Below are 25,138 nucleotides of genomic sequence, written 5' to 3'. Positions count from 1 at the left end.
TATTTTCCCGTTATTTTAAATTTAAGGGAAATTATTTCACCAAACACCACTAAATAAAAACTCTCAAAAACAGTTTAAGCAAACCCTTGAAAAACACTTGGAAAAAAATGTGTATGTGGTACAGACTCCAAACTTGTGGTCATTATCTCCAAACTTCTTAATATCTAGAACCTGTTTATTAATTAATACGCATTTTGAAAAATTATTTATTTCAAGGCCTCCCCCACTGCTTTCTGTCGCTCTGACTACGTCACAGTCACTGTTGCGCTGATTGGTCAGAGCGTTGGCCTATACGCACAGGGACAGTTTGAAAGACAGCGGTTTGTTCCTCCTACCCGCTTCGGAAATGTCTACGGATCGAGGCCAGACTAAATATTCACATTTAGTCTGGCTTGCCAGGCCAGTGATGTACACCAGACCACACATTTTGATTAAGGCTGCTCGTTTAGGCGAGGTCATCAATTCAGCTATGGCTACAATTTAGGCTATGGGAGATCGGGAATCATTTGTATCCTCAACAATAATAATAACAACAACAACAACAATAATAATAATAATACCTTGAATTTGCTTGGATTGAAGTAAACTGTTTATTTAAATTGGGAGCCTATCCCAGCTGACTACGGGTGAAAGGCGGGGTACACCCTGGACAAGTCGCCAGGTCATCACAGGGCTGACACATAGACACAGACAACCATTCACACTCACATTCACACCTACGGTCAATTTAGAGTCACCAGTTAACCTAACCTGCATGTCTTTGGACTGTGGGGGAAACCGGAGCACCCGGAGGAAACCCACGCGGACACGGGGAGAACATGCAAACTCCGCACAGAAAGGCCCTCGCCGGCTGCTGGGCTCGAACCCAGGACCTTCTTGCTGTGAGGTGACAGCGCTAACCACTACACCACGGTGCTGCCCGAAAACCAGAAATGTCCCCCCTTTTTTTTAGAAAGATGAAAACATTAGATGTTTTAAAGATATTTCCACCGCTGAACCGAAAATGTCCCCGGTTTTCTTCTCAGAAGTCTGGTCACCTTACCACTGAGACACCTGTTTTAAAAAGACTTAGATAATCTACGCAGATAATGATGCAGAAATCATAAATGTAAACAAATATATGCTTTTTAACAGTGGTTATTTTGAAAAACAGTGAAAAATGTAAGGTAGAATGTTAATCGTGTTACATATTAGGGTTAATCCAAACCTGAGGGAAAAAGTTTGTTTCATGTCAGGATTATTGAAATCCTGAGGTAAACTGGTGTTTAAATTGGCAGTTAGATATTGTGATTATTGAAATCATGAGGTAAACTGGTGTTTAAATTGGCAGTTAGATATTGTGATTATTGAAATCCTGAGGTAAACTGGTGTTTATATTGGCAGTTAGATATTGTGATTATTGAAATCATGAGGTAAACTGGTGTTTAAATTGGCAGTTAGATATTGTGATTATTGAAATCCTGAGGTAAACTGGTGTTTATATTGGCAGTTAGATATTGTGATTATTGAAATCATGAGGTAAACTGGTGTTTAAATTGGCAGTTAGATATTGTGATTATTGAAATCATGAGGTAAACTGCTGTTTAAATTGGCAGTTAGATATTGTGATTATTGAAATCATGAGGTAAACTGCTGTTTAAATTGGCAGTTAGATATTGTGATTATTGAAATCCTGAGGTAAACTGGTGTTTAAATTGGCAGTTAGATATTGTGATTATTGAAATCCTGAGGTAAACTGGTGTTTATATTGGCAGTTAGATATTGTGATTATTGAAATCATGAGGTAAACTGCTGTTTAAATTGGCAGTTAGATATTGTGATTATTGAAATCATGAGGTAAACTGCTGTTTAAATTGGCAGTTAGATATTGTGATTATTGAAATCCTGAGGTAAACTGATGTTTAAATTGGCAGTTAGATATTGTGATTATTGAAATCCTGAGGTAAACTGGTGTTTATATTGGCAGTTAGATATTGTGATTATTGAAATCCTGAGGTAAACTGCTGTTTAAATTGGCAGTTAGATATTGTGATTATTGAAATCCTGAGGTAAACTGGTGTTTAAATTGGCAGTTAGATATTGTGATTATTGAAATCATGAGGTAAACTGGTGTTTAAATTGGCAGTTAGATATTGTGATTATTGAAATCATGAGGTAAACTGCTGTTTAAATTGGCAGTTAGATATTGTGATTATTGAAATCCTGAGGTAAACTGGTGTTTAAAATGGCAGTTAGATATTGTGATTATTGAAATCCTGAGGTAAACTGGTGTTTATATTGGCAGTTAGATATTGTGATTATTGAAATCCTGAGGTAAACTGGTGTTTAAATTGGCAGTTAGATATTGTGATTTTTGAAATCCTGAGGTAAACTGCTGTTTAAATTGGCAGTTAGATATTGTGATTATTGAAATCCTAAGGTAAACTGCTGTTTAAATTGGCAGTTAGATATTGTGATTATTGAAATCATGAGGTAAACTGGTGTTTAAATTGAGAGTTAGATATTGTGATTATTGAAATCCTGAGGTAAACTGGTATTTAAATTGGCAGTTAGATATTGTGATTATTGAAATCCTGAGGTAAACTGGTGTTTAAATTGGCAGTTAGATATTGTGATTATTGAAATCATGAGGTAAACTGCTGTTTAAATTGGCAGTTAGATATTGTGATTATTGAAATCCTGAGGTAAACTGGTGTTTAAAATGGCAGTTAGATATTGTGATTATTGAAATCCTGAGGTAAACTGGTGTTTATATTGGCAGTTAGATATTGTGATTATTGAAATCCTGAGGTAAACTGGTGTTTAAATTGGCAGTTAGATATTGTGATTTTTGAAATCCTGAGGTAAACTGCTGTTTAAATTGGCAGTTAGATATTGTGATTATTGAAATCCTAAGGTAAACTGCTGTTTAAATTGGCAGTTAGATATTGTGATTATTGAAATCATGAGGTAAACTGGTGTTTAAATTGAGAGTTAGATATTGTGATTATTGAAATCCTGAGGTAAACTGGTATTTAAATTGGCAGTTAGATATTGTGATTATTGAAATCATGAGGTAAACTGCTGTTTAAATTGGCAGTTAGATATTGTGATTATTGAAATCCTGAGGTAAACTGCTGTTTAAATTGGCAGTTAGATATTGTGATTATTGAAATCCTGAGGTAAACTGCTGTTTAAATTGGCAGTTAGATATTGTGATTATTGAAATCCTGAGGTAAACTGATGTTTAAATTGGCAGTTAGATATTGTGATTATTGAAATCCTGAGGTAAACTGCTGTTTATATTGGCAGTTAGATATTGTGATTATTGAAATCCTGAGGTAAACTGCTGTTTAAATTGGCAGTTAGATATTGTGATTATTGAAATCCTGAGGTAAACTGCTGTTTATATTGGCAGTTAGATATTGTGATTATTGAAATCCTGAGGTAAACTGGTGTTTAAATTGGCAGTTAGATATTGTGATTATTGAAATCCTGAGGTAAACTGGTGTTTAAATTGGCAGTTAGATATTGTGATTATTGAAATCCTGAGGTAAACTGGTGTTTAAATTGGCAGTTAGATATTGTGATTATTGAAATCCTGAGGTAAACTGCTGTTTAAATTGGCAGTTAGATATTGTGATTATTGAAATCATGAGGTAAACTGCTGTTTAAATTGAGAGTTAGATATTGTGATTATTGAAATCCTGAGGTAAACTGGTGTTTAAATTGGCAGTTAGATATTGTGATTATTGAAATCATGAGGTAAACTGGTGTTTAAATTGAGAGTTAGATATTGTGATTATTGAAATCCTGAGGTAAACTGGTGTTTAAATTGGCAGTTAGATATTGTGATTATTGAAATCCTGAGGTAAACTGCTGTTTAAATTGGCAGTTAGATATTGTGATTATTGAAATCATGAGGTAAACTGGTGTTTAAATTGAGAGTTAGATATTGTGATTATTGAAATCCTGAGGTAAACTGCTGTTTAAATTGGCAGTTAGATATTGTGATTATTGAAATCATGAGGTAAACTGCTGTTTAAATTGGCAGTTAGATATTGTGATTATTGAAATCCTGAGGTAAACTGGTGTTTAAATTGGCAGTTAGATATTGTGATTATTGAAAACTTGAGGTAAACTGCTGTGCAAGTAATAGCGTTTACTAGAAGCATTATATATTTGGACTATTAAAAACTATTAGGAGTATTGAAGCAAAATATTGTTAAAGTTAATAGTGTTAATAGGGCAGCATGGTGGTGTAGTGGTTAGCACTGTCATATCACAGCAAGAAGGTTCTGGGTTTGATCCCAGCAGCCGACGAGGGCCTTTCTTTGTGGAGTTTGCATGTTCTCCCCGTGTCTGTGTGGGTTTCCTCCAGGTGCTCCGGTTTTCCCCACAGTCCAAAGACATGCAGTTAGGTTAACATGGGATGGCCATGGCCTGAAGTTGGGTATAGCCACCCACTGCGCTCGGCATGTGTGTGTTCACTGCTTCAGATAGGTTAAATTTCACTGTGTGCTTCAAGTGAGATGGCCTTTTGATTTCATAAAATCGGTGAAATTCAGACCCCGTCCACACGTAGCTGGGTATCTGCTAAATCGAAGATATTTTTCTACGTTTTGGCCTGTCATCCACATGAAAACGCATCAAAAACGAATATTTAAAAAAACTCCGGGCAAAGTGAAGATTTTTGAAAACTCCGTGTATGCCTTTTCGTGTAGACAGAGATAACCGGAGTTTTGCGTTTTAGAACGTCACAATCTGCGCCAAAAAAATGACAACAAATCTGCCCTGACGTCAAACGTGCGACCTTTGTTTACTGCAGAAGCCAGATTAAGCATGGACTTAAGCTAGCCGCACACCACGGTGATCCACGCGGTACCGAACCGACCCATTTCAGAGCCGACTCCCGACAGGGCACGCACATATCCCCCGACTGTTGACGAGTGCAGTCGCGATTGAAGTGACACGTGACAACTTAATAGCTTTGTGATTGGCTATTGGATATAGTTACTGTTAAATCCAACACTTGAAGATGCTACAGGCTGAATTACAAATGACACAACATGGAATATGTAGCGCACTATCTAGGCTGCATGAGCTATTATTTCCAACCTTAAATAGTGCACTTGTATAGGGGAGTTAAAGCGATTTGGAATTCAGCCACACAACTTGAGCAGAGTGGCTTTCCAGCCCACTGTGTCTATGGATAAAGCTTCAGTCTATGGAATTACAGTATATACCTGCATTAGGTGCTACCAACACGTATTTCTCGCGCTAGAAATTGTGTTTAATGATGTCACGTGTTATATGCGAAAGATATGATTGGCTATTGCTAGCGACTCTCGCCGATCAGTCTGGCTCCCGATTAGTTTTTCGAATCGGCTGTGAGATGAGTCGGTACCATCGAAAACTAGTCTTTACGCCTGACTCGCGACTTCAGTTGGCTCGGTACGCTGAAAATCGGCGTAGTGTGCGGCTAGCTAAAGAGTAATGGATCGGAGTAGTGCCTTGAAAGCGTTAATTATTGTGCAGGTGCTATTTACATGTTTAATTTTAGAAGCCCAACTACTGCTCCAAGAGCACAGGCGATGTGATTAGGGGGTAGGATTTGGGGAAATAACCATCTACAGGTTTGGAATGCTTATGAATGTGATTGAAAACGCAGATGTTCGGTTATGTGTGGAAGGGATTTTTTTCGAAGACGAGGTGGTGTGGATAAAACATTTTTATAAACGGAGGGGGGGAAAATGTTCGGTTTTAAAAATACCCGGCTACGTGTGTACATGGCATCAGTTCCCTCTGAAATTTGGTCATTGTGATATATGTTTATTTCTGTAATATCTTAAAAAAAAACCCAGGCCATTCTGTGGCTGGGAAGGTATTTAATCTGAAGGGATTCCCTTGCAAATAATGTGCATGAAATCGCTTGCTTCGCACAGTCAAGCAGACAGAGGAAGTTTGTATGCGCATGCACAGGTTTACCTTCTTCCTCTTTTTTTCTTCTTCTTTTGGGTTTTACGGCAGCTGGCATCCATAGTGTTGCATTACTGCCATCTCCAGGTTTACCTTGACCGTGCACTGCCACTGACAGTTACACTATATTGCCAAAAGTATTTGCTCACCCATCCAAATTATTGGAATCAGGTGTTCCGATCCCTTCCATGGCCACAGGTGTATAAAATCAAGCACCTAGGCATGCAGACTGTTTTTACAGTTTGGAGCTGGCCCCTTCCTCTTCCAACATGACTGTGCACCAGTGCACAAAACAAGGCCCATAAAGACATGGATGACAGAGTCTGGTGTGGATGAACTTGCCTGGCCTGCACAGAGTCCTGACCTCAACCTGATAGAACACCTTTGGGATGAATTAGAGCGGAGACTGAGAGCCAGGCCTTCTTGTCCAACATCAGTGTGTGACCTCACAAATGTGCTTCTGGAAGAATGGTCAAAAATTCCCATAAACACACTCCTAAACCTTGTGGACAGCCTTCCCAGAAGAGTTGAAGCTCTTCTAGCTGCAAAGGGTGGACCGACGTCATATTGAACCCTATGGATTAGGAATGGGATGTCACTTAAGCTCATATGTGAGTCAAGGCAGGTGAGCGAATACTTTTGGCAATATAGTGTATATCGTTCTGTCGCTAATCAAACAGCCGATCACACAGAGGTGCTCACTGACCGCCGATATTTATTAGTTTGGTCCTGCATTTCCTTTCCTTTGCAACATAGCGTCTTTTCTTCTCGTTTTCTGTTATTGTCATCGGTCTTTCACGTTTCATTCGCATACTCACGTCCTCCATTTTTCTCTCTTATTTCAAATTTGTGGGCGGCACGGTGGTGTAGTGGTTAGTGCTGTCGCCTCATAGCAAGAAGGTCCGGGTTCAAGCCCTGTGGCCAGCGAGGGCCTTTCTGTGCGGAGTTTGCATGTTCTCCCCGTGTTCACGTGGGTTTCCTCCGGGTGCTCCGGTTTCCCCCACAGTCCAAAGACATGCAGGTTAGGTTAACTGGTGACTCTAAATTGACTGTAGGTGTGAGTGTGAATGGTTGTTTGTCTCTGTGTCAGCCCTGTGATGACCTGGCGACTTGTCCAGGGTGTACCCCACCTTTCGCCCGTAGTCAGCTGGGATAGGCTCCAGCTTGCCTGCGACCCTGTAGAACAGGATAAAGCCGCTAGAGATAATGAGATGAAATGAGATTTCAAATTTGTATCCCACAATGCCTTGCGCAAATGGGGAAAGCCCACAACGTGATGCCTGATGTAATATCTTGACTTGGATCATGGTGAAGCAGGAAAAAATAGCGGAGAATTTCAGGCCATGTGGCCCTAAATTCATTAATTGTTCAAAAAAAAAAACCCCTAATAAAATTGGAAGTCTGTGATTTGAATTCAGTAGCTTTCAGTCCACTAAACAAAAATAATTGGATGTCAGGGAAAATTCTTTTTATGACCTACATGAAAAATCTGAAAGGCAGTCAGTCTACCTTTAAGTCTGTGTACATGACAAATAAAGGCTGCTTGGCTTGGCTTCTTCTGTTGTCAGAGTTGCAGGTATACAGTATGCATAGAACATAATTACAACTGATATATGGTAATATTTATGAAAGTTGCATTGTCATATAATGCATTACCACATGACACACTACAATACAGTACAGTACTCTGACCACAAAACACCTTATATCAATAAATTACTACTATTTTAGCAACTGCAATCTGAGCTCCTGCTCAGGACATTCAATATATATCTAAGACAGTGAATATACCCAGGGAAACTGAGGGAATGTAAGTGACCACTTAAGACAGAGCTTAATACCGGGAGAACTATAAACAAAGACTGCAAGAGTTTCATGTCTATAATACAAAGTCAGTAACTGCAATCTGAGCTCCTGAGTCTAATAGACTGAAATAACTATACAATAATTGTGTGAGTTACACATGAACAAGTCCTATAATAAGTCTTAGTTCCCAAGACTCAGGGGATTTCAAGCAGATTTTCTTCAGAGCCATTGCAAAAGTCAACATCTCTCACAGACCTATCCAGCCGCCGTCGTAAAAATCAGAGCAAGGCTCATCCCCGAAATGGCACGTGTACCAGGTACATACACAGGGAATAGTGAGTACAGGGACACCCTATTAATGAATATGAGCAGTAGCTGGACAGCCACGTGTTAATCTGTTAACATGTTCCACCATTTTGAAAAATGGTAACATTTCATTTCTCATAAAAACAAAGTGACACTCGAAATCATCTAAAGCAAGCATAATTACTGATCCATTGTTTACGTTCGGATTGGTCATTATACGCATCACACTGATGGTCAGGGATCGTGCCAGTGATCTATAGACTCAACTCAAAGCCCCATAATTCCTCAGTCCATTTCACTGCTGAGCACTAAAGCTGACGGGGTCAAAGGTTACCAACCTACCAACTGGGGCATTAACCTCTGGGTCAGTGCTGGCTCTGCAGGGTATATGTGTGTGTGTGTGTGTGTGTGTGTGTGTGTGTGTGTGTGTGTGTGTGTGTGTGTGTGTGTTGTTTGGGCCATAAAATAGGAACAATCATGCTGAGAGAGAACCAAACAGCCAGAAAGACAGAAACCTTAAGGCTTTCAGGGAGAGGATGTTGGTGTGTGAGTGTGTGTGTGTGTGAGAGAGAGAGAGAGAGACTCTATGCTCAATATGATTGACAGTCAGATCCATCCCCTACCCCGACTCTGGGGAGTGCACAAACACAGTGTGACGGGAGAGGATGTGTGTGTGTGTGTGTGTGTGTGTGTCAGAGCTCAACTTGAACCCTGCTGCTCAGACAGTGTAGATGTCAATAACTTCTCAGTGATGTGGCCATAATCACTGCTGTAATACAAAACAGTTACAAGTGATTATAACTTCCTTTCTTTCTTTCCTTTTTTCCTGTTCTACTTTTTTAAACCTTGTTCATCCTTTTCTCCCTTCCACTTTCTCTTTTCTCCCGTCCTGTTCTTCTTTTTCTTATATCTTTTCCTTTCCTCTCACCTACCGTTTTTTCTATCCCTCCTACTTTTCTTAATTCTTTTCCCTTCTCCACCTTTCATCTTCTCCTCTCCCTCCTTTTCTTTCTCCTCTTATTTCTCTTCTCTTCTCCTCCTCTCCTGTTCTCTCTCTCTCTCTGTTTGGGGTGATGGTGGGAACATTAACTTGGGGTGGATCTATTAATTAGCGGGCGTGGGCTTGGCGGGGGAGCACATAAACCAACGCGTGCTCGTCTGCCTCACTTCCTTTGAAATCACTCCATTGATGCGTCAGTGATAAATCAGTCGTCCAATGAGCCAAGCGTTGAACTAATTATCCAACCAGACAGAGAGAGAGAGAGAGAGAGACAGACAGACAGACAGACAGACAGACAGACTAAGTGATGATGTCGATAAAAGACAAAGACGGACATCAGGAGGGATGGGGAAGTGTGTGTGGTTGTGAGTGAGGTCATCTAGTGAAGTTTGGGTCATCAACACAAACATTGTGTGTGTGTGTGTGTGTGTGTGTGTGTGTGTGTGTCCAGTTGGCCAGCATTCACAGTATGAGCTGCCACGCGCCGCTTGAAAGTTGCACACTGATAAATGGCTTTCCCACAGTCGGTCTCATTTAATGCCGTGTGGCACTAAATACCTTCCCTTTTTTTCCCTACTACACACACACACACACACACACACACACGCACACACACAGGCTCATTCGCTTTCTCTAATGTATTTCATTTTTAGGAATTCTTCCAGGAGACAATGCATGCAGAAAGGATGAAGGAGGAGGGAGAGAGAGAGAGAGAGAGAGAGAGAAGAAGGGCGAAATGTTATTATGTAAATGTGTTACGGGTTTTGGGGTAAAATTATTTTGGTGTTGCGCGATTAGGAGCCTCATCTGTTATTGATGTGCACTGGGAGGAGAGCCATTACAGAGGAGAGAGAGAGAGAGAGAGAGAGAGAGATGTGATGTAAATGGGATGCAAGTGAGGCTAAAAGGAAAACTGTGTGTGAAACATGAAAATCAGGTTCTGCCCTTCTCAGATTGCTTTCCTCTTCTCCGAACATTCTCTTTAACATTTTGCTCTACTTTCTATTTCTGTCTGTTATTTAGCGCTCAAAAAAAAAAAAAAACCTTCAAGAGATTCTTAGTTCAAGCTTTTAAAAGGCTTTGAGTTTGGAAACTTGTCTTACGCTCTGGTACGGGATGTTGAACTTTTAAAAGATCCCCTATCAGGACATTTGAAGACCTTGAATGATTCCAAAAGGTTTGACCTTTTTTCTGCGACTGCACAAACTCAGGTATAAACAAAAAGATATCCATACATTATAGGAAAATAATAAACATGCGATGAAGCAGTTAGCACTGTTAACACACCGAACTGATTATTTTCCTATCACCTCACATCCTGAAGTGTTTTATTCTTCTTATACCACGGCAAAATGCCAACGATTCCATTTCTCTACAAATTAAAGAACATCATTCTCTCAGCAGCCTCTCTTTATTTTCCTCTTTTTGTGAGGTTAATTAGATTAGATTTAAGAACACAGCTTGTCTGGTTCCTGAGAAACATCATAGAGTAAACTTCAGTGTCCTGAGGATGTCTGAAAAGCTACAGCTTTACCGCTGGGTGGTAAAAAGCGCTGACACTGGAGACTCCTTCCATAAATGTTACATAAACATCTTCTTACAGAAAGATTCACCATCGCAATGATATTCTCTCTCCCTCTCTATCCCTTCATTTCTCTTTTCCTGGCTTTTCTCCAACCTCTTATCCCAGCTGTGATGATATGAGTGTGTCTGTGAGTGAGAGAGAGAGAGAGAGATAGAGAGAGAGAGAGAGAGAGAGAGAGAAATGGACGCTGATGGCCGGAGAATTGACAACATTTACAGGTCGAAATGAGAATCATCCATCTTCACTAAGATGCTGTCAGGGTCTCGGCCAAACTTCATCATCCCCAATTACTAACGCCAAGTGCCCATCTACATACTCTCACCACACACACACACACACACACACACACACACACACACACACACACACACACACACATATTAAAGAGTGGGGAGGGGGAAAAACCTGGAGGTTCTGGCAAGAAATTCAGTATGTGAGAAAGAGAGAGACGTGTGTATGAGTGTATGAAAGAAGAAGAAGAAGAAGGAGGAGAGAGAGAGAGAGAGAGAGAGAGAGAGAGAGAGAGAGAGCGTTGACAGAGTAAGTGGTGATTGGTTGGGTCACAGTCCACTGACCTCGCTGTACTGATGAGTAGACGGGTGTGTAAGGGGTCACAGCATCTCTCTCTCGCTCTCTCTCTCTCTCTCTCTCTCACACACACACGATGCAAGTGTTGGTGCTAGCGGCAGGTGTGTATGAGAGGAGAGATGCCGTTTAGCATCATTAGACTTTCTCCTAACACACTAAAGCAGAAGTGACATCCAGTTCCCTCTGAATCTCCACCTGACTGACACGAGCCATTACAGTCAATAGAGATGGACCACCGCAGCTGTGTGTGTGTGTGTGTGTGTGTGTGTGTGTGTGTGTGTGTGTGTGTATCATTATGAGTAATGGGTCACGAAACAGCACAGGCTGGGTCAGTCAGAGGGCACACACACACATAATCATCACTTTTCTGTTGATGTTAAGCCACAACACAATTTTTGCAATATTTATTGAACTTTCTATGATACTCCAGTTTATAAAAGAAAATTCAACCAATCAGGACAAAGAGGCAACTGTCAATCATGTTCCCTGTCCATTCAGAAAGCTCCGCCTCTTTCAGTAGAGTTTCTGTGGTGGAAGAAACTTTAAACACATTCATAAGCATTCACACAAATTCACTATGGTTTAAAGTCTCTCTCTCTCTCTCTCTCTCTCTCTCTCTCTGTCTCTCTCGTGTGTGTATGTGTGTGTGCGTGCATGCACACAGACGGCTGATTACTCGGCGATGGCGTCTCTGGCCGGCGGCCTAGAAGAGATGAAGAGCAGTCTGGCCAATCAGACGGCAGCGGATTTGGGCCCAAGTGTAGCAGGACCTCAGAGTTACCCGCTAGTGTCAGGTGAGCTAGCCTCTCTTATTTCACTTTTTTTTTTTAAGGGTGTAGAACCCAAACCACTGAGCAAAATAACCCAAAATGGGAGCAGAACCCACACTCACTGGATTTTTTTGGACATCTTGCTGGAAATTCGTCCAGCATCAGCACTCAAGTGATCTCAGACCTGTTAAGAGCTGTTCTGTGATTGAGATTCAGATTTCTGAGTCTCTCATGGGACAGAGAGGAAGGATGGAGACCTGTAATTAGACCTCATACACACACACACACACACACACACACACACAGACACACACACACACACCACACTTCTGCTTCTCCTCACACTGAATGAGACAACGCTAATTAAGAGCCCCTTGGACACTGGCCATAACGAGGGAATCATGGATTAGGGAATTTGGCCGTCAACCATCGAGGGAGATCAGAACCTTTGTGTGTGTGTGTGTGTGTGTGTGTGTGTGTGTGTGTGTGTGTGTGTGTGTGTGTGTGTGTGTTTTGCCTCAGTAATATCCCCGATAGGGAAATAACAGGTTTGCATAAATATCAGCATACCTGTACATTTATAAGCAAGGAATAAAACACTCATGCTGTGCCATGCTGTTTTAGGAAAGTAATCAATGATGGGTGGGGTGATTCACCAGACTTCCTTTTACCACCCCAAAGATGATTATTTTCCCATAACAGTACACCCCCAAGCATTTTATTCCTCATATATGACAGCATTTTGCCGTCAATTACAATTTTGTCAAAGATTATTTGAACTTTTTATCCATTTATAGTTACATTTAATGCTGTGGAATGTCCAGTCTCTGTTGAAATTAATAAGGCATCAAAAAAAACTGCAGCTTGTCATGTTACTGAGAAGATAACGATTAGATGACGTATTAGGCTGAGTGCGTTAAGCTGATCTAGTCAGAGACAATTCATCTCAAACACCTTTCCAGCCAATCAGAATCCAATAGTGCTTGCTAAAAAGGCGCTAGCTAATAACTATGAATATTATGTTATACTATAATCATATGGAAAATATTTGGTAGAAATATTTTTTAAAATGCTGAAAATGGTAGAAATTTTTATTTTAATATCCAGTGAGTAACAATGGAGATGGAATCAGTTATAAAAGTACTGATGATTCGATTTATGGCAATATCAGTATTCCACCACATACACACAGAATGGTAGATAACAGAACAAAGACATGGACAATCCGAGAAAAAACAGCAAATCCAACATGGAAGCTTGTCAGATCTGACTCCTTTGGTCCGGGTTGTACTGAAACAATTCGCTTCTTCCTTCCTCCCTCTTCTCGTCGTCCATTCCTACGGCTGACAGTTGCTCTCGGAGGACGCGCCCCTGTCTGACTTCACCCTCCGTCTCTCCCTCTCTCTCCCTCGTTCGCCCTGTCCACTGACCCGAAGTGGATTAGTACCCGGTCCTCGCTAATGTCTGTCTGTCGCAGCACACTTGCTAAAAGTGTCCAACATGGCAGCCCTGGAGACAGGAAGAACAGCAAGATGTGTCTATCCATCCTGCTCACTATTCTACATTTATTGTTCTCCTGGTTTTCTACTGTCCCAGTCATGCGTCCTTTTTTTTTTTAAATGGAATTCTCCACATGCAGTAGGTTTGCATGTTGCTTTCAATTAATTTTGGAAGTGGAACTGGCAATTCTGGGGACAACGAGTTCAGCTTTGGTTGAATTGGTCATTTACGTCTTTAACCAATAGCACAACTGCACTGGGTGCATTGACACCTGAAGAACTTTCTATCAAAAGGCATTAGATCCAAATCTAATATTTCCACTGTGCAGCCAGGAAAATTTATGCAACTATCAATTGACTATAATTTCTATATAAGGAAAAGTTGTGGTACATAGTTAAAAGGCAGGATGTAACTTTTACTTTTGTTATTTACCTCTGCCAACTGTGTTGGAGGAGGTTATGTTTTTGCTTCCATTTGTTTGTTTGTTCCCAATGTAACTCAAAAACTAGTGAATGTATTTTGATTAACTTTAGAGGAAAGGTGAGCCATGGGCCAAGGAACAATTGATTAGATTTTGAGTCAAATCCGGATATGTGACTTGGCTCTTGGTATGCACTCTACCAAATGACCTTCTAGTTTTTTACTGTTTAAGATTGATGAGTTAGCAACTCAAGTAGTGAATAAATAGTGAATACTTTGCTAGGTAGCCAACCTCTTCTGGTACTTCTGGACTCTGATGTATTCACTACTTTGTAATAAGCAGTTCGCCCATTTTTTATTATTATTATTTTTTTACTGACCCAAGAAATCACAGCCCCGCGTACTTGTTTTCTATTGGCTCAGAAGTCCAAGGCTCATAAATTCACAGTTCTAAATTTGGTATGAGGAAAAAGTGAATGTTATCAGAATCAAATGTGTGTCTTTCATGTCCCATGTTTGTTCCTCTTCAACGAATGGACTTTTCTGGCAGGTGAATTTTACTCACATTTCTCTGAAAAAGCAGAAAGGCGTAGTTTTCAGGTGTGTCCTGTGTTGAAAAAAAGAGAGTTTAAAGATTGTAAATGTTTTGGTGAAACCATAAATATTGGTGCCCCTGTAGAGATACCAAGTGTGCCTTTTTCTCTGGGCTCATATTTCTAACATTGGCAAATTCACTAAGCTGAAATATACCTTAATCAATCAATCAATCAATCAATCAATCAATCTATCTATCTATCTATCTATCTATCTATCTATCTATCTATCTATCTATCTATCTATCTATCTATCTATCTATCTATCTATCTATCTACCTACCTACCTACCTACCTACCTACCTACCTACCTACCTACCTACCTACCTACCTACCTGCCAAGGTCCACATTTGGCCAAAAGCTTTATCCTCTCCAGTCTGCAGATCTTTCCGACTTCTTTTTTGTCAAACTTCTCCCCTTTGTGTGGCCAGCTGTATCAGTGTGTGTGTGTGTGTGTGTGTGTGTGTGTGTGCGCGCGTGCACGTGCATGCACGTGTGTGTTGAATGGGATCGATGGCGGGTGTGTGAAGGAGTGTTTATGATGATGAATGGCCTCTAGTCTTCAGCACAGCACTGCACTCAAGCACATGATTCAGTCTGACGGAGCTGTCATGTATCTTAATACAACTACACACACACACACACACACACACACACACAATGAGAGAGAGATAGAGAGAGAGAGAGAAACATTTTAGTTCTATTAAACTGGAATCGACATGAAATATCCTGCTCATACACCATTTACTTCATTTTGTCTAATTATTCTATTGTCACATATTTAATCTCAACTAAATATGCAAAGTTAATGCTCATAATACAAGCAATAAAACAAAACTGCATTAAATGTTTTTGAATTTTGTTATGCCCATATCCATATGGTAGCTGTACCTGAGATATATATTTTACATACATGTATGCATGTAAAAACTCACAAATGTTTCAAATGAGAAAAGGAGAGAGAGAGAGAGAGAGAGAGAGGTCAGCATAAGAAACATGTAAAATGTCTGACTATAGAAAAGCTACAGCAGAGACAGCCAGGCTCTGTCACATATCAGTCAGTGTGTTTACATGCACATAGAGAAAATCAAATTTCTGCCGTAGCTCGACTGAAATCGAAGTTCTAAATGCCATGGAAACACCTTAGCTCGGCTGAAATCGAACCGAACTGGATTTCTCGTAATCGAGCTACGCAACCTAGATTATGCGATTGTAGCCGAGCTACTTAGTGCATGTAAACCCTATCGAGCTACGTAGTCGAGCTACTTACTTCAGCACTGCCCTTTCCGGAAGTGACGAGTGACGAGACCACAAGTGGGAAACACAACAGCCTCGGTCGGCATGACAACAGTAGTAGAAACGTGCACTTCTGGAGCAATGAAGAGATAGAGTTCATGCTCATTCAGCTTAAGGAGTTGAATATATATATATATATATATATATATATATATATATATATATATATATATATATATATATATATATATATTGATGTTGCTGTCCTCGTTGTCGTTCTTCTTGTGAACATGGAACTGATAACTTTGTTTATACTCTTGAATAGCTCTTCTTCATGATGACAACCGGAAGTGTACCAACACGATGGGGCGTGTAGCGCCACCTGTGCCTCGGGTGCACAATGTACCTCACACAATAGCTCGATTTCCTTGTGTGCATGTAGGATTGGATTTCTCTGGCACCCCTGCTGGGACCCTTAGCTCGATTACCGACAGTAGCTCGATTTGGATGTGCATGTAAACGCACTGAGTGTGTGTATGTGTGTTTAATTGCCCCATTATGGATACAGAGACATGACCTTAGGTGCTGCCGAGTGACTATGCTAAAGAAAAGGGAAATGCCTAACCACACAGTGGTCACCTAATCCATGTAAAGTGTCATTATTGTAGCCGACCAGGGACAGTCGTGGCATTCAACACACACAAGTGTATTTCTGAATATTTTGGATGATTCTTATGAATATCTTAACAGCAGCTGTGACTGTAATTTAAATCACAGGTCTTTAATATGCTCGTTGTAATGTTATCATTAAAAACTGTGCTGTTATGTAACAAAGAAAGACATTTCTGGAAGGAGTCTCCAGTGTAACAGTCAGTCAGAACAGATGGCATTGAGCTTGGCTATTTCTCAATAACATGACAAGCTGCGCTTCTTTTTTTTTGTCTTATTCAAGAACAAGAACAAAGAAAGGTAAGGGAATGACTGTTTATACTGTAGCTGTTATTACATAAGGAACTAACTTGTTTTGTGGCTGTTCACCAACATTTCACTGCGAGCTGGCCTACTGGTTAGCGTGTCAGCCTCTCGACCGGGAGGTCATGAGTTCTACTCATGGTCGGGTCATACCAAAGACCAGCATGAAAATGGTACCTACTGCCATATGGCAAGGCACATTGCAATACAGATGGGAGTCAAACACTCATGGTTACCGGAGGACTAGTCCTCCACTGTAACCCTAGCTATATAATAGGTGAGAGGCTGAGGGCTATAGAAACGGAGGTCAGCACCGCCCCTGTGTGCCTCAAAGAGCTGGGTCGTACTGAGACGGGAGACTGCCTGGGAAGACCAGGTCCTAGCACGGGAGGGACTTTGACTCTCCAACATTTCACATAATTATAAACTGATAGAAAGGATCACATTGTTCTTTAATAAATAAAATAAACCACTGTGGTATAAGAGGAATAAAACACTTCAGGAAGTGCTGCTTGGAAAACCTAGTTTGCTCCCTCTGGTAATATGTTAGCAAGAAAAAAAATGCTGTTTTGAATCATAGGGCAAAAGCTGCAGAAACATCAGCTGAATCATCTCATCTCATTCTCATTATCTCTAGCCGCTTTATCCTGTTGTACAGGGTCGCAGGCAAGCTGGAGCCTATCCCAGCTGACTACGGGCGAAAGGCGGGGTACACCCTGGACAAGTCGCCAGGTCATCACAGGGCTGACACATAGACACAGACAACCATTCACACTCACATTCACACCTACGCTCAATTTAGAGTCACCAGTTAACCTAACCTGCATGTCTTTGGACTGTGGGGGAAACCGGAGCACCCGGAGGAAACCCACGCGGACACGGGGAGAACATGCAAACTTCGCACAGAAAGGCCCTCGCCGGCCACGGGGCTCGAACCCGGACCTTCTTACTGTGAGGCGACAGCGCTAACCACTACACCACCATGCCGCCCCCAGCTGAATCATCTCATCACAAGTCATCTCTAAGGAGTGCTCTATTACAGTGCTGACAAATCAAACATTATACTCAGGAATGGCTGAAAGTTCCTAATGATAAAAACAAAGTTGTGCCAACATCATCTTCAGTAGCAGACAAGCTACATGCAATGTCATTAATCCATAGATTTCTTACATGTTTGTAATCTGGGTGTTACCCTCCCTTTACCTTGCCAGCATAAGGTGTAAGTTGGCTGAATGTTAGCCTCAGTCACTCGCTAGCATCCATATTTCCCAGCAGTCTATCAACAGTGTTTAACCACTTGAATGTGTTCCACTTCCCTTTGATGAAAACACTATATTTTGATCCCAGGCAATATTTCCCTTTTGGTTTGCAGAAATTAACTTGAATAATAGCATTTTTAAATGCTAGAGTCTTGAATAAATCTTACGTCCATGATTCCATCGCAATATGACGACTTTTGAGGTTCAGACAGGATTTGTTTTTCTTCCAGGTCGTGATCTAGGCAGCACCACGCTTCCAGGTTACCCGCCTCACGTTCCCCCAGCTGGCCAGGGCAGCTACTCAACCCCATCACTCACAGGAATGGTGCCCGGTGAGTCCCCAACCCCCTTTACCTCACTAATGCACTCAGTATTTTGGGTGAGTTATTCCAAGGCACTGGACCTCTCCCAGTAGAGCCAGTTGTCTGATCTTACTTTAGAATCTCATGATTTTCGAAACTAATGACACCAACTGATCACAATAACCTAAATGGGCCATAATAGCAGACATCTTAAGGAGTCTCATAGCATCAAAATATAACAAGACCCAAATCTTTACCAAAAATTTTGTCTTTATATACCAACACTCTGTACTGTTAGCTCTTTCTTTATCTCTTCTTTTCACCCCTGCTTTATTTCTGCCGACGTCCCTGTGGGAGGTGAGCTTGTCTTTGCCACTTCCTGTCTGCCAGGTTGACAGCACTCCCAGGGGGTTCTGGGACGTTAAGGAGGGAGGGGGGTGGAGGGTGACGGACAGTTTAAAGGGGGGCAGGGGGTGTATTTGAGTTCTGAGCCAGGACGGAAGGGCCATTAGGCCCCAGTCTCACAGCTGTCCCCTCTCAACATCAGTAATTTGTTTTTAATGAGAATCATCGCTGACCCTTGACTAATTCATTCATCCATTCTCCTGCGCGCTCTGTTCTTCTCCTCCAGCTTTGCTTATGGTTCCGCCTGCCGCCGACTTCACAGCCAACACAGATTTACAAACCCGCAGAGATTTGGCCTGACACTCAGACACGGGAAAAGTGTATTATATTTAGAGCAACAGTGTCACCCTGCTGTCTGTCAGTGGCCTGACTCATTAATTACTCAAAAACTGGTCTCATTAAGAAGAAGACACACTTGTAGACATCGAGGAGTGCATTTCAAGCTAATAAAGACAGGAATGGTACAAGACACTAAAATACTAACTGAGATGTTGAGGCAAGGCTTGTTTCTTAAATTTGTGTTCATCAATTAACTAATTTTTGCTAGGAATTTCCCTTATGGCAAAATTACTGCTTGCTCCAAAGTACCATCAGATTATAGAGATAACAAAGAAAAAGTTACAGGATGGATGGGTAAGTCTGGGTGTGAGGCAGTATCATGCTCCCCTACTTGTCAAACCTAAAGCTAAATTTCCCAGGTGGTCACATGTAGAATCAGAGGAAGAGCCATAATGTATGAAGGCTAAACTGGGGGAATACTTAACAAATGACTCAGTGAAGGTCAGCATTCTTAAATACTTAGCGGTATTGTAGAAAGTGCAGCATTCTTAAAGCAACTAACCACTTGACCAATGCTAACACCAAAGATAAAGCCAACCTCATCGTAAATAGAACTACATGAAAGACGTGGCCATAGCGTATGTACTGTATCAGGCCCAGAATGTGGTAATACATAAAAAGTACTCAGTGAAACTCTGCATACTTCAATATTACAACCAAGGCAGTTAAAAAAAACCCCATTGCACTAAACTAAGCTAACGCCAACATAAGTGGAACCTGCAGAACAAAGGTAATCAGGTCAGGACCAAACTGTTTGGAATACCCAACAGTGGACAAAAGAAGCTCGGTGTCCTTCAGAAGTTAACAGTATTGAGGAAAATTCAGCAATCTTGAAGAAACCAACCACAACACTTGACCAATCCTAACAGCAATGCTACAGCTAATCCACATCAAAAGTAGACTGAATAAGGCTCCACATTTTATCAGAGCTAAACTGTAGAGAATAGCTTACCAAAGACTGAATGGGGCAATATCTTTTAAAATATCACCTGTACCACTTAACCAAAGCTACCACCCATGCTAAAGCTAACTCTATAATCAACTCAAAGTGGAACCTGAGGGAAACAGCAACCAAAATGTATCAGGACCACACTTTGGGGATTACTCAACACTGGACAAAAGGAGGACAGCATTTTTTTTTAATTTAAAAAAAGTCAGTATTTTTAAATACGTGACAGTATTGTAGAAAACTCAGCACTCTTGAAGAAAGCAACCAAAGTGCTGACCAATGCTAAACTAAGTGCAGTCAAGTTTAGCATTGACTGGTTTTAAATTGTTTTCTTGTGTCATTAAGGGGTTTGTTTTGGTCCATAAGATAATTATCTGGCTGCACTGGGTGCTTGCTGAATTCAGACCGAGATGGTATCTCTCTTATACACCGATCAGCCATAACATTAAAATCACTGACAAGTGAAGTGAATAACATTAATTATCGCATTACAGTGGCACCTGTCAAGGGGTGGGATACATTAGACACCATTACTGATAGGAGTAAACTGTGAAAAAACCAAAGATTCTTTTAAAATACCTACTGTAGCACTTAATCAAAGCTAATACCAATACTGAAGCCAACGCCCATCAAAACAGTGGAAAGAAAGAAAGTCAATAATGTATCTGGGTTAAACTGGAGGAATACTTATCAAAGGGTCAAATGAGGAAATCAGTGGTAACATGATTAGTTGCTGTCTTTTTCAGTGGACCCAATGGAGAGAGATTTCAGGACGTGATCTTCCTCCAAACTCTGACGTATTTCTTTATTGTTTATGAACATTGCTGCTTATAGCACCTTGAGATATTATTGCAAAAAAGGTTCTAGGTCCTGTCTGCTAGAGGCTCTAAAAGTGTGTTGACAAAGTTTTCTTTGATAGGGACCCCCTTATGTATGGTGTTGCATTTGTCAGTCTGAGTGTCACCTCACCCCAGCCTTCCTTTATGCTCCTTCACTAAACAACCTGACACTCGGAATGACGAGGGGGTAGTAACTGTCATAATGATGCCACATGCCCCCACCACTTCGATTTTTTGTTTGCTATTGACATGGTGTCCTTATGAACGAATGCACCTTTGGTAACCGTTTTATTCTAATCAGAGCCCTGAAGGATCTGGAGCCTATCCAGGGAACACTGGGTACAAGGTGGGAATAGATCCTGGGTCGGGCATTAGTTCATTGCAAGGCTCCATGCACATACTCATTCACACCACTGGGCAATATAATGTAACTAGTTCACCAACCAGCAGTTTTTTGTTTTTTTTTTGAGATTGGAGGAAACCACAAAACCCTGCTCAAATCCACATTTATTTGTGGAAAACATGCAAAATTCCACACGGACAGTAACCCAAGCTCAGGATCAAACCAGGGAGCCTTGAGCTGTGAGATGGCAATACTACCCAGTTTACCACCAATCTGCCCAAAACAAAAGAACAAGAGAAAATGGTTAGCAATAATTAGATAGCATACAGTTAGAAAAGGGAGATGAAAATACATTAGAGACAAAGCTCACAAAAATTACTTTTAACATCTTGTTACCTAGGCTTGTGACATTTCATCCAGCATTTAATGCCATGCACCTTGATTCCCTCAGTCTTAATTAAAATGAGTGTCCTAATTATTTCATTTGTTTAAAAAGCTTACCAAGAACAATGACTTAGCACGAGGATGCAGGGGAAAAAGTCTAACAAAAATGTTAATAAAAATCCTGTAAATATCAGTTTGAGGGAAAAATCGATTACTGCACCTCTCCCTGGATCTCTTTACTCTTCATCCTCTACTTTATTCCTCTGTGTATCGCTTTTACGCCTCTCTTTCTGTCTCTCTCTTGCTCTCTTTCAGCAGGGGGCTGACACGCGGTGGGAAGGGGGGCCATGAAAGCAGCCAGGCAGAACCGACAGAGCCTGAGATGGAGGGAGGAAGCGAGAGAAAGGGAAAGCTTGTGGCAGTCAGTGAAGGGAGAGAGTTCCCTAGAGAGGGAGAATGAGAGAGAGGAAACTAGTGAAGCAACAGAGGAGAAAAACCATCGCAAATTGACACTTGCACTCGTTCGATAGTCGTGGAGTTTTACACACTCCCACTACGTACGTGCACTCTTTCTGAATCTGTCTCTTGTGCCCACTGTAAAGTCCTCATGGTCTTCTTCTGTGTTCCTCATGGCAGGGGGTGAGTTCTCGGGCAGTCCGTACTCCCACCCACAGTACTCCACATACAACGAGTCATGGAGGTTTGCCAACCCGAGCCTGCTGGGTAAACACACCGCATACACACACACTTCCAACCTACACAGCTTTGGCTCTGGATGGTTTGGAGTCCAGCACCTGATGAGTTGAATCAGGTGTGTTTGAACGAGAAAAAATAACCAAACTGTGCTGGACTCTAACCAGACCAAACCACAGTGGGACTCCCCAGGGGTAATCTAAGGGTTCTTTCAAATATGCGTGAAACAGTCTCACACTGCACAGACTGAACCAAGATGTTTCCTTATGGTGAATAAGGAAGAGAAAAAAATCCAAGTTCACTTACATTAGACAGTCGAAGGTTGTTGAATTCTCTTAGGTGACTATGTAATGTGAAGTCAAAAATAAAACCATGGCACACTAACAATAAAGCAATTATTCTTTCAATCGTTCATCTTCAGTAAGCACTTTATCCTGGTCAGGGTTGTGCTGGACCCAGGAGCTTATCCTGGGAACTGTTGGCATAAAGCAGGAATACACCCCGGATGGGACACCATTCCACTGCAGGACACTATATAAATTCACACCTGGGGCAATTTATCTTAGCTAGTCAACCTACCAAGATCTTTTTGGCAAAAAGGAAGAAACTGGAGATGGGAGTATCTGTCCATAGGACCACTTTAAGCCGTACACTCCACAGAGTGGGGCTTTATGGAAGAGTGGCCAGAAAAAAAGCCATTGTTTAAGAAAACATGTCTGGAATTTGCCCAACAGCATGTGGCAGACTCCCCAAACACATGGAAGAAGATTCTCTGGTCAAATGAGACAAAAATTTAACTTTTTGGCCATCATGGGAAACGCCATGTGTGGCACAAACCCAACGCCCTGAGAACACCATTCCTGCAGTGAAGCATGGTGGTGGCATCATCATGCTGTGGGGATGTTTTTCATCTGCAGGGACAGGAAAGCTGGTCAGGACTGAAGGAAAGATGGATGGCACTAAATACAGGGCAATTCTGGAGGAAAACCTGCTTGAGTCAGCCAGAGGTTTGAGACTGGGACGAAGGTTCACGTTCCAGCAGGACAATGACCCTAAACATACTGCTAAAGCTACATTGGAGTGGGTTAAAGGGAAATATTTAAATGTCTTGGAATGGCCTAATCAAGGCCCAGACCTCAATCCAATTGAGAATCTGTGTCATAACTTGAAGATTGCTGAACACCAACGCAACTCATCTAACTTGAAGGAGTTGGAGCAGTTTTGCCTTGAGGAATGGGCAAAGATCCCAGTGGCTAGATGTGCTAAGCTAATAGAGACATGCCCCAAGAGACTTGCAGCTGTAATTGAAGCAAAAGGTGGCTCTACAAAGTGTTGACTTGGGGGTGGTGAATATCTATGCACACTCCAGATTTCTGTTTTTTCATCTTAATTATTGTTTGTGTCACAATAAAACAACAATTTTCACATTTAAAGTGTTGTGTACGTAAATCAAATGGTGCTAACCCCCCCAAAATCCATTTTAATTCCAGCTTGTAATGCGACAAAACAGGACAAACCCCAAGGGGGATGGGTACTTTTGCAAGACACTGTAGTCCTGTCTCTGGTCAGACAATCTAAACAGATGATTACAAACAACGTTGATGGAAGAAGCCATGAAAGCGATTTTCACAGAACTCAACATCTGCCCCTAGACTTCCTTTATGAGTGACTTTTGCTTCTCATCTCATTATCTCTAGCCGCTTTATCCTGTTCTACAGGGTCGCAGGCAAGCTGGAGCCTATCCCAGCTGACTACGGGCGAAAGGCGGGGTACACCCTGGACAAGTCGCCAGGTCATCACAGGGCTGACACATAGACACAGACAACCATTCACACTCACATTCACACCTACGGTCAATTTAGAGTCACCAGTTAACCTAACCTGCATGTCTTTGGACTGTGGGGGAAACCGGAGCACCCGGAGGAAACCCACACGGACACGGGGAGAACATGCAAACTCTGCACAGAAAGGCCCTCGCCGGCCACGGGGCTCGAGCCCGGACCTTCTTGCTGTGAGGCGACAGTGCTAACCACTACACCACCGTGCTGCCCGACTTTTGCTTCAACAATATTTTTTTTTGTCAGTACAGGGAAATATGTTGAAATTCTTGTTCACAGTAATATTATATGATACGTATCTGTCTACAAATGCAGAAGATAGAGATTAAGTTGAAAATAATGAAGTACTCCTTTAATGAGTGCACTTTTAATCATCACTGATTTCTTTAGTGCATCACTGGACATAATGTGTGTCTTCTATTCGCAGTGTTCCAGCAGGAGTATGGCTCTCTTCTAGGCTCAGAAAGAGCAGCTTCTTCAAGCCTTTTTCCCGGCCAGACCACACAACCTGCAGGTACCCTGAACACACACACACACACACACACACACACACACACACACACACACACACACACACACACACCAAATCACAGGAGTGGACAAAAACCCACACATGGCAGCTGAAGTGACACTAAGGAAGTGTGTGTGTGTGTGTGTGTGTGTGTGTGTGTGTGTGTGTGTGTTGAGATATAGTGAGTGTCAGTCTGTTTCAGATACACACATTCATCTATAATTACATAGGTAAATTTGTGTAAAGCACCAGCGCTGACTCCATCCATCCATCCATCCATCCATCCATCCATCCATCCATCCATCCATCCATCCATCCATCTCTCACTCTCTTATCACCTCTCTTTTCTTATCCTCCTCTCATCCCTCCTCTAATTTGTGTCTGATGGAGAAAAACGGACAGTATTTTTGAAGTTAGTGTGACACTAAAGGCTTTTCATCTTTAAGAGGTCTGTCTTTATCTTAGAGGTCTTAATGCCAGCACACACTGATCGAGACGGATGTGTGTCTTCACGTCGGGAAATGGGTTTCTTCCTGCAAAG

At 41.5% G+C, this 25,138-nt stretch overlaps 1 protein-coding gene across 3 annotated transcripts in view; it reads left to right on the top strand.

Annotated features, from left to right (window-relative positions):
• The window catches only part of pax5 (paired box 5), a 78,856-nt gene that overhangs the window by 41,731 nt on the left and 11,987 nt on the right, over positions 1 to 25,138 (top strand). For all 3 annotated transcript variants that reach the window (XM_060916682.1, XM_060916679.1, XM_060916680.1), the window contains exons 7-10: positions 11,908 to 12,037; positions 18,225 to 18,326; positions 22,192 to 22,278; positions 24,514 to 24,600. In XM_060916682.1, the coding sequence (XP_060772665.1) occupies positions 11,908 to 12,037; positions 18,225 to 18,326; positions 22,192 to 22,278; positions 24,514 to 24,600 (406 nt within the window). The remainder of the gene's footprint in view (positions 1 to 11,907; positions 12,038 to 18,224; positions 18,327 to 22,191; positions 22,279 to 24,513; positions 24,601 to 25,138) is intronic.

This window comes from Neoarius graeffei, chromosome 3, assembly GCF_027579695.1.
Source record: "Neoarius graeffei isolate fNeoGra1 chromosome 3, fNeoGra1.pri, whole genome shotgun sequence".
NCBI lineage: Eukaryota > Metazoa > Chordata > Actinopteri > Siluriformes > Ariidae > Neoarius > Neoarius graeffei.
This window is presented reverse-complemented; position numbering and strand designations above follow the sequence as displayed.